At 46.8% G+C, this 10,078-nt stretch overlaps 1 protein-coding gene across 6 annotated transcripts; it reads left to right on the forward strand.

Moving 5' to 3' along the window:
- Window positions 1-504: 504 nt before the first annotated feature.
- On the forward strand, window positions 505-9,583 carry LOC118162611. Of its 6 annotated transcripts, XR_004748533.1 has the most exons (7): window positions 505-839; window positions 2,016-2,208; window positions 2,453-2,769; window positions 3,172-3,327; window positions 3,728-3,922; window positions 5,706-5,772; window positions 7,480-7,915. XR_004748533.1 is itself a non-coding variant. In XM_035318909.1 (6 exons), the coding sequence occupies exons 3-6, from the start codon at window positions 3,225-3,227 to the stop codon at window positions 7,738-7,740; spliced, it is 642 nt and encodes a 213-aa protein (XP_035174800.1). In that variant the 5' UTR covers window positions 2,209-2,337; window positions 2,453-2,769; window positions 3,172-3,224; the 3' UTR covers window positions 7,741-7,915. The 6 variants fall into 6 exon arrangements, 2 of the variants coding, with proteins under 2 accessions (XP_035174801.1, XP_035174800.1); XR_004748535.1 differs by lacking the exons at window positions 505-839; window positions 7,480-7,915 and adding an exon at window positions 8,316-9,583 and having other exon boundaries at window positions 1,820-2,208; XR_004748532.1 differs by lacking the exon at window positions 505-839 and having other exon boundaries at window positions 1,820-2,208.
- The last annotated feature ends 495 nt before the right edge of the window (window positions 9,584-10,078 follow it).

The following is a 10,078-nucleotide window of genomic DNA, read 5'->3' on the forward strand; positions in this document are numbered from 1 at the left end:
GCTATCTGGGACTGAGAATGCCATTTCTTTACTTATTTATATGTTTGGTTTAAAGCTGTGCACTAATCTCAGTGGAGTTTCTCTATTTTTAGGATCCTGCTAGGAATTTTAACCAAAGTGTTTAATGCACAATAAGGGCAGGTTTTGTTAGGATTTCTTTGTTTTTGTGATACACTATCAAAGGCGATATCTGCTCTTTCTTCCCTCTGATAACTTCTTATCTCAGCAAGAGAAAGTGGGACACCCAGGCTAGCTGGAGGCAATGGAAATGTGCCATCATCTGCTCAGGACGATGCTGACTGACTCTAGCCTGGGTGTGTTAAAAGTTAAAATCCCTCAGTGCATGTGAGGAAGTCTGCTTGGGAAGGAGAAATAGGAGAAGGAGAAATAGGATCTGCAATGAGCTGTCTTCTCCAGGAATATGCTAAATATACTAAATAGAATTCACCTGGCAAAGACAATCGGAGCACGCATGCAGTTTTCTTGGCAGGTGCAGAGAAGGCCTTTGACATGATTTAATGGTATTTTAAAAAGCAAGCACTAGAAACAAATGGGAGTGTGCTGGGATGAATTAGGTGGATTAAGATTCAATGTGATAACCTAACCACCTCAGGAATAACTAATGACCTACCCCAGCAGAAATGTCTGCTGGGTAGGGATCGAGGCAAAGCTGTTCACGTTAATGATTTTGCTGGCACCAAAGCCTCTCATTTGGGACGTTCAGCAAGAACAGCTTATAAAAAGTATTGGCTGAAGTCCTTGATCTGTGCAAATTGTCTTGGTTCCTTTGGCACCAGACGTGTGACCCTCTGCCCCACTGGAGGATCTGCTGTGTTCTGGTAACAAGGCAGAAATCAGTGCCAGCCCATGTGGGAATGATACATCGATGGCTGAGGTACACTTGTTGGTAGAAGTACTTTCATCATACCAGGAGAAGGACAGCCTAGGATTTACCAGCCGGAAGCCCTGGGACTGCCCCGAATGTTCTGTGTGTGAAGAGGAGGTGGCAACGCTTAAAATATCTTCAAGGGGCACAGTGGTCTGCAGGCGTGGGTCTGACACCCAGCAAGAGTCACTTCGGTGGTGTGAGTGATGCTTTGCTCCTGTGACATTTGAAATAAGAAATGAATGATGGTGTACTGTACTGGGTCTGGCTGGGATGTTAACTTTCCCTGCAGCAGCCCATACAGTGCTGCGCTCTGCACTTGTAGCTAGAACAGCAGTGGTATCACACCGGTGTTGTGTCTGCTGCTGAGCAGTGCTGGCACAGCATCAGGACTCTCTCTGACCCTCCTAGGGGGTGGGCAAAAAAGTGAGAAAGAAACATCAGCAGGGCAGCTGACCTGAACCAACCAAAGGGATATTCCATACCATATGATGTCACACTCAGCAATAAAAGGTGGAAGAAGAGGGGAGGGGTGGGGTCTCGTTGCGAAAACGTCTGTCCTCCTCCCGAACACCAGCTACGTGCGTTGAGGCCCTGCTTCAAGGACGTGGTCAAGCATCGCTCGTTTGTGGGAAGTAGAGAGTAATTTCTTTCCTCTGCACTTCCACATAGCCTTTACTTGTTTTGTTTAGTTATTCCCTTCCCCCTCCCTTTCCCTTTTTTTCCCTTTAGTTGAATTGTTTAATTAATAATAATATTTCCTTAATAACATATATATATATATTTATTTTTTTTTCCTCTTTAATTAAATCATCATTATCTCAACCCGTGAGTTGTTCTTTCCTTTACTTCTTTCCCTCCTCATCTGAGGAGGGGGAGTGAGAGCGGTTGTGGTGTTCAGCTGCCTAGCACGGTAAAACCACCACATGTACCCAAGAACTGTCCTTGAAATGAGTAATTCGCTGTGACTTTGTTTCAGTCTGATAATTATTCACTGCATTTGCTCAAAAGGAAAATCATCGTGATTTTGGCTGAACAAACCAAGAAAAACCCACTAGCATATCAATTAACAAATTGTATAAGAGCATTGCAATTACTTCGTTTAATTGAAGTCCCTATTTCTTAATAGTGCCAGGCTGATTTAATGGCCTGGGACACACAGGAACAAATAAAATGCACTGGTCAAATGAATGGAAATCCCCTTCCTTCAGCCACTTACAGGATGAGAACACCAGGAGAAGCATCTATAAATCTCAGCTTGGCTCACCAGGAAGATGGTCGGAGGCATGGAGAATCCAGCTGAAGGCAGGTTGTAACTAGTGGTAAGTTCATCACAGCCATGGGGGGACCTACAGAAAAACATGAAGCATCACAAAGCATGGCTGAAATCTCTCCCACAGCCTTCACTTGGTAGCAGTAGGCAGCAACACTTGCACGTATTCCAAATTCTGGTGGGATGGGGTGAGCTTGGTTGCCCTCCTTTCCTATCTTTTTTTCATGTATGTGCTCTCTACCAGCGTGGGCTTATGTGACATTGTGCAACCCCAGCTCCTTTCTTTTTTGCAGAAAATGAGCAATGAAGAGCTGCAGAGTCACTAAGCCCTTGATGGTGAAAGAGCACGTGCAGCTGTGGGTGCGTGTGCACAGCTAATTGCAAACCATGACGGTGGGGGGCACATGCAGTTTAATACAGCTGCAGGCTCACAGCCTGACCTTCACAAAGGATACATAAAAATGTCTCCCTTTATCAACCTCAGTCCCTGATTTCAGCTCTGGCACCCCTGAGGCACTGCCCTGGGTGTGAGAGATGTCTCTGTCCTGCAGCGGGGCCGGGGTGACACCGCACGCCATCAGCTGCTGCCAGCCCCTTTAATCTCTCCCAGGTATGTCAGAAAGCACCCACATGTAATCAGACCGAAATGTAGTTATAATGATATCTGATCTGGGAATTTATTCCAAAGCTTTCCTTTTCCATGATGGTTTTCATTTCCTGTAATTTAGAGCTGGAAGCACTTATGGAATATCACATGGTTTTAGTTTACACAGGAAATCAGCTGCAGTTGCGGGAAGATACTGACTTAGGGCTTTTAGGTTTTGTTGGGTTGTTTTTTTTTTTAAAGAAACAAAGATTGCTTCACAGGAAAACACTGCAGACTTTTACCTCTGTTGTTTGAAGCCTGCATTCTGCAAAGTGATCTAAGATTATATAGGAACAAGCAGTTTATTTCTGTTACACGATAATCGCCTAAAGTGAATGAAGCAATAAATGCCTTTCCTTTTTACAGCGAAGAGATAAACCGAGAGCAGGACAAGCCGTGGAGGAGGGCGAGGGGAAAGGATGCTGGGGCCGCTGCAGCCAGAAAAACTTGTGGAGCAGGAAGTATTGAATAGAGTGTGCATGAGGAGCTCAAGACGACAAAATCAGATTAAAATAGGAAAAGGTGGTTGCTCTTTTTGACTCATAGTCTGCCCTTCTAATCACTCTCTGCATGACTCCTGGGGACGGGCTGTGTCAGGAATCAAACCCTGCAATGCTGCACAACCCAGAGCATGCTGCAAAAGGCTTCTCCTCCCTGGGGGGCGAGCGTGGGGTGAAAGGCTGCTTATCATTATGGTGCCAGCACATTTATCTTTTGGGTTGGGGTGCAAGTACTGAAGTGTTTTTTTATTATTATTTTTAGGTTTTGCTTGTTTTTTGGGGGGCACTTTTGAACTGCACCCCCATTGCTTTTCAACGAATTGATCATCCGAGCTGGGTACGCTCTGGCTGGGTGAGGGGACTGGGACCCCTGTGGGGGTTGAAGCTAGAAAACTGCAGTAAGAGCTCATGTCTTCCCAAAGGCATCTCTGCCTGCTCTGTGAATCTCTTTGGTGCCAGAGAAGAGAGAGATGGCAGGCTGCGAGGAGAACGAGATGGACGGCTGGAGCAAATAGCATCTAATGAACCATGCTGGAAACACTGTCAAAAGCAAAGAGCTGGATCTGCAGGTCTGCAAGAGCAGAGGAGTGCTGGCTGCTTGCTTTTTGCACACAGAGGTACATTATTATTTTAAATGAATCCAGAGCAGCTGAGGCATTTTTGGACTAAAAGCCAACATAACCATGACCATCTTAATCATCCCCTTGTAAAATGAGCAGCCATATGCGTGAAATCAGCCCATACATTTTATGGAATATCTCTTGTAGGCTGGACAAGTACTTGGACTGAGGTTTATTTTCTCAGGACTAAAACTCCTGAAATATAAACCTTGTAACCTTTCTCTTCGTAAAACCAGAATTTAGAGAGGGGAGGGGGAATTCTCCCAAACTGTACACTGTGTGGCACTGCCTCTCACGTATCACCACACTTGACAAAGTCTGGTGCTACAATGGACACTATAAACACTGATTTCTTTACAATTCTGTGTGAACAGCCCTGGTCTTGTTGGGGAAGGAGGTTTAAACAAAGGTGGCATGGCTTATAGTATTTGTTAGTGAGATATCAAAATATTTATGTGCACATTATTTCTTCACTATACTTTTCAAAAGACTGAGGTTAATCAAAAGGAGCCTGTTCCTTGTCTTAAACAAAATCTTCTCCCAAAATGCCTGCTGCCTAATCCCCAGAAAGCAATATCACATTTCCTTACTGGTTATTTCTTAGCTAATTGATTCAATATTAGAAGCAGTGTTAGGCTATTTTAGGATTTCTCAGGGCTTGAGAGTTCCTCGTTGACCATACCTCTGCTTGCGTTCCACCATCTGCACTGGAGCAATCCTTGGGTCTCAGCAGGACCGTTCATGTGCATCGTTATGCAAGCCCATGAGTTTTTGCAGGACTGTGGCCTGATTGCATTTTATGTTGTACCATATCCTGTAATATATCACCTTGTCACTGGCTTGTATGTCATGAGTGCCTTCAGCTACCTGAGCAGACTGATAGAAACACGGTGCTTTGTGAAGGCCACAGAGCACTCTGCCCTTGTGATCTTGTCTCGAACTTTTCCACTTGCTCATCTGTACTGGGTCTGTCTGGGATGTTAACTTTCCCCGCAGCAGCCCATACAGTGCTGCGCTCTGCACTTGTAGCTAGAACAGCAGTGGGATCACACCGCTGTTGTGTCTGCTGCTGAGCAGTGCTGGCACAGCATCAGGACTCTCTCTGACCCTCCTAGGGGGTGGGCAAAAAAGTGAGAGAGAAACATCAGCAGGGCAGCTGACCTAAACCAACCAAAGGGATATTCCATACCATATGATGTCACACTCAGCAATAAAAGGTGGAAAAAGGAAGAAGAGGGGAGGGGTGGGCTCTCGTTGCGAAAACGTCTGTCCTCCTCCCGAACACCAGCTACGTGCGTTGAGGCCCTGCTTCAAGGACGTGGTCAAGCATCGCTCATTTGTGGGAAGTAGAGAGTAATTTCTTTCCTCTGCACTTCCACATAGCCTTTACTTGTTTTGTTTTGTTATTCCCTTCCCCCTCCCTCTTCCCCTCTCCCTTTTTTCCCCTTAGTTGAATTGTTTAATTAATATTTCTTTAATAATATATTTTTTTCTCTTTAATTAAATCATCCTTATCTCAGCCCGTGAGTTGTTCTTTCCTTTACTTCTTTCCCTTCTCATCTGAGGAGGGGGAGTGAGAGAGCAGTTGTGGTGTTCAGCTGCCTAGCACGGTAAAACCACCACATTAGCTTTCATCCTGTTCCATTCCAGTCCTTCAGTGTATCTGAAGATATTCCTCTGGCGGAGGAATATTTAGGTGGGACAGTCTGTCTTCTGTCTGTTTTTTGACTCAAAAACCAGAGGACTCCCCACTTCTCACATTTTTCCAGCTGTCTTCCAGAGCACCCTCTGCTTCCAGTTGCACAGGGCATAGCCTACTTTCCTGCTGCTGCAAAGGATGAATGGAGGTAGGCTGGGTTTTTCTGGCCACCTCCCTGACCCACCTGTGGTGTGGTGTAAAAGCATGTGCAGGCATGGGGCTGGAAGAAGCAGGGTCCCTTCCCTATGTGAGGGGTGGTCAGCCCTGAGAAGGGAACAGGACAATCACAAGCATCCTGTGACACTCCATGCATGGTACCATAAGGAAAATACGTCTGGAGGGTAAAATTATACTGCCTATGTGGAAGAAAAAGGCGGGATTTTAGCATCAGTTATGTGGAGAAAAGGTTAGTTTTGTTAGGGAAGGTGTGAGGAACTGTCTAAAAGGGAAAGGGACTGAGGGAGCAGACTTGGATTTAGGAGAACAGAGCTTTGGAACTGGGGAGGGGAACAATTTTGTCCAGGCAGCATTTGTGGATGGTGAAGAGGGTCAGCCAGTGGGCTGACCCTCGTGCTCCGGAGAGGAGACCTTTCTTCTTTGAGGGGTCAGCAAAACATCCTGCTGAAGCAAGATCTGCTTCTGGGCAATGAGCTGAGAATTATTTGAGCAAAAGACAGGAGATGATCCAGAAGATACTTGTATTAGGTTTATGTGGCAAGGTTTTGGTAGTGAGGGGACTGCAGGGGTGGCCTCTGTGAGCTGAGCCCAGCAGCTGCCCCATGTCAGAGCAGAGCCAGCTCCAGACAGCACCAAAAGGGACCCATCGCTGGCGAGAGATGAGTGACAAGTGATGTTGCTTGTGTCTCTGTGAGAGCATATTTAAGAAAGGGGAAAAAAAAAAAAAAAAAAAAAAAAAACTGCTGCACAACGGCAGCTGGAGAGAGGAGCGAGAACCGGCCCCGCAGCCCGTAAGGTCAGTGCAACAGGAGGTGCTCCAGGCACACAGCAGCAGTTCCCCTGCGGCCTGTGGAGAGGCCCCTGGTGGAGCAGGCTGTCTCCCTGCAGCCCATGGGTCCCACATGGAGCAGATCTCCACGCTGCAGCCCGTGGAGGAGCCCCCGGTGGAGCAGGTGGATGTGGCCTGGAGGAGGCTGCGGCCCACGGAGAGCCCCCGCAGGAGCAGGCCCCGGACCGGAGCTGCAGCCCATGGAGAGGAGCCCACGCAGGAGCAGGGGGTCTGGGGGGAGCTGCTGCCCATGGGGGACCCGTGCTGGAGCAGGTTGCTCCTGGAGGATGGACCCCGTGGGCTGGAGCTGTGTGGGAGCAGGTCTTGAAGAGCTGCTGCCTGTGGGCAGCCCCCGCAGGCTCAGTTTGGGAAGGAGGTGAAGGAGGGTGTATGGGGGGCGGGGCGGGCGCCCCCCGGGGGAGTGTTTCTAGTTTGCTTTTAGTTCTCACTGTTGTAGTCTGCTAGTGATAGGCAATAAATTATATTAATCCCTGCATCTGTTTTGCCCATGACAGTAATTGGTGAGTGATCTCCCGGTCCTTACCTCAACCCTTGAGCCCTTTCCATCGTATTTTCTCCCTCTCTTCCTTTGAAGAGGGGGAGCGAGAGAGCAGTGTGGTGGAGTTCAGCTGCCCATCAGGGTGAAACCGCCACAACACCATGCAACATAATCACTGGGGGATCTTTGCGAGGGTGTTGGGGCCTCCAGAGCAGCCCTCGCTGTCTTCCAGATGCAGTGGCAGCTCTGGCTGCGGGAGAGACTCCTGCCTGGGCACAAACAGGGTATGCTGGGGAACAGGATGTGGTCCTGGGATGCTTGACCTCACCTTCAGTTTTGGTTTGTCTGAGGGAGTTCTCCTGGATGCTGCAAATGAGGACAGACTTGCAGGAAGCTTATCACAACTTCTTAAAACGTGGCACACCTCCCTTTGGTTTGCTCCCTCCCTCCTTGGCATCAGCCTCAAGGTTGAACCGGGCATGCAGGTGGGATCTCTGCGCTCCTGCGTCTTCCTCCAAGTGCCACTGAAGTGCCTCATCTTTAAGGAGTCTCTGTGCAAACAGTGTATGTTGGAACACGATGGATTTGTGCAGATGTATTTACCATCCTGAATGAGATTTTAAACAAATTGACATTTTAATATGCATTTATTCCTGTCGCATTAAAAAAACCTGCCGGTATTATGCCAGAATGTGATATATAATGATGTTGTTTAGCGGCAACTCTGTCATTTGGTGTTGTTGACAGTAAAATAAATTAACATAATAAACATAATTTGTTCAAAAACAGTTAAGTAAAAACAGATGGTTAAAATATTTTGGCAGGACCCGTTAGCCCAGGTTTACATGTGTGTTTAGACATTAGTTCTGTTTGCAACATATGTTACATATTTTCTCGATCCCATTTAATATGCAAATACACACCCTTCTCTACAGTTGTATAAACAGGTCCTTTAAGGAGCAGGTGACGGGATGGGTGGAGGTAAGGGGATTTTTTTCTCGCTCTTCTGACTCAGGACCAGTTCTGAGTTGCGTAAATGGGCGAAGAAAGTAGCCATAGTACTGTAAGAAACAAATAGGACGGAAGGTGGAGCGTAACAACATATTTGTGTACTGACACAACGGGTCTATTATTGGCTGCTAACACCTACTTGTGTAACGCACTGGCCTGCTGCTCGCTCCCCCAGCCACACCAGAACGTGCCGTCCCCAGCCATCGGGCTCTGCATCCCCCATCTTAGGCAATGCTCACCGCGCTGGCCTGAGCCCTGACATTAGAAGCCAGATCCAGCCCCACTCCTCCCTTCTCCTCTCTGTGCAGGCTGAAGTGAAAAGAGAGGGAGCAAGCAAGCTGCTCTTTTACAGGAATCTAATTTGGGAATGGTGCAAGCTGGGATTAAGCCCCTCTTTTTAACCATTTCTGAGCTGTGACTGGGCTGATACAGGCACAAGAATGCTATGAGATTCTTGCTGATGCTTAAAGGTTAAACGCTTGTCGGTCATTTTCAAGGTATGGAAGATGAAAGTAAGCTTTGTGCTGCAAGAGAAACAGAGGGCATCCATACCTGGGCATATTTTAATGATATATATTTTATATAAATCATATATATATGCGCACACACATACTTAGGGTGCAGAGAAGGTGCACCTTTTAAACATCTCCAGAGCAGAAGGAGCATGGATTCATGAACCATTGGTGGCTCTCAGTACACAGCTGCTTCTGCAAAGGTTTGAGCCAGAAGGCAAAGGCGATCTTCGGTGCCCTTTCAAGAGAGCCTAGGATGTGGCAATACCAGATTGCACCAAAGACACAAGGTGAGGTTTGTTAATATGTGGACTGGAGAAATCCAAAAGGATGTCAGGGAGGGTAGTGCCAGTGGTGTGAGCTCTTTTCTGTATGTCAGCAGTAAACTGCACATTCGGGGTGTAGAGCACATGCACTACAGTGCCAGGTGGCCTCCAGCTGTCCCTCTGCCTAGCTTTGTGCCCGTCTTTCTCAATCACCTCCCACTTGGAACCCTGGCTCATCCTGCAGGAAGGGCTCCGGATGCCCAGAGAGCGTGGGCTGCTCTCTGGGGAAGCACTCGCTCCATCATTACAGAAATATGTGAAAGGAGGCAGCGTTTTCAGAGGCTCCTCAAAATGTCACTGTCTCTTCCTTGGCATGGCTCTGTGACCTATCTAATATAAAATATTATTTGTGAAACTTCCTTTTAATTGCTGTTTAATGGCTCCTAATATATTTCAAATAGGCATCTGCAAGTTCATTTTGACATTTATTAGAAGCCATTAGATACCAATTTAATGGTGATTTTATGACAAATGTCTGACATCATTAAAAATGTGATGGTTGATAAATTATAATGTGATGTGCTTTTGAGTGTCAGGAAATTAGACTGTTTCCAAATGTGACTGTTTTTGATGTTGTAAATTAAATTTTATTTCCAATTGATTTATGTTTGCAGGCTCTCAAAGTGAAGTGTATCAGAGGCTGAAGAGTTAGTAAGCAGGTTCTCATGACACCGTCAGCCACATCAGCATGGGTCCTAAGGGCTCGATATGGATGAAGGAAGATATTTGGAATAACTTGCTTTTTAGAGGAATTTCTTGATTTCACCTACCAAGTGTCCCAGTAAGTACCTGCCCCTGCATTAGACTGACCACTCGTTTACCACTTTGTCAGCTCACACGGTATCACTCATCCTGGGCTGTCACCTCCAGGCACTGTGCAAAGGAAGGGCACAGCGTTGGTTCTGCACAGGCATTTTATAGTGCAGGCAGACCCAGGGCCCGTGGAACATGGAGACATTTTCAGCATCATGAATAACAAACACTAGTTTTTCGAAAGCTTTTCATAGACAGCATAGCAGGAGAGATTTTAGAGTTAACTGGTGAATGTTTACAGGAGGGTCCTCTCGAGCGTGAAAGGGAAAGTGGCAGAGGGGACAGCT

Source organism: Oxyura jamaicensis, chromosome 2 (genome assembly GCF_011077185.1).
Source record: "Oxyura jamaicensis isolate SHBP4307 breed ruddy duck chromosome 2, BPBGC_Ojam_1.0, whole genome shotgun sequence".
NCBI lineage: Eukaryota > Metazoa > Chordata > Aves > Anseriformes > Anatidae > Oxyura > Oxyura jamaicensis.

What these genes read in the sequence shown, in the direction of transcription:
- LOC118162611 (XM_035318910.1), top strand. Translation starts at nt 3,225, where the DNA reads ATGCTGGGGCCGCTGCAGCCAGAAAAACTTGTGGAGCAGGAAGTATTG. An exon ending in TCAGATTAAAATAGGAAAAG is followed by an intron (nt 3,328 to 3,727) that starts GTGGTTGCTCTT and finishes GTCTTCCCAAAG; the next exon opens with GCATCTCTGCCTGCTCTGTG. An exon ending in GCTGCAAAGGATGAATGGAG is followed by an intron (nt 5,773 to 7,463) that starts GTAGGCTGGGTT and finishes CCTCACCTTCAG; the next exon opens with TTTTGGTTTGTCTGAGGGAG.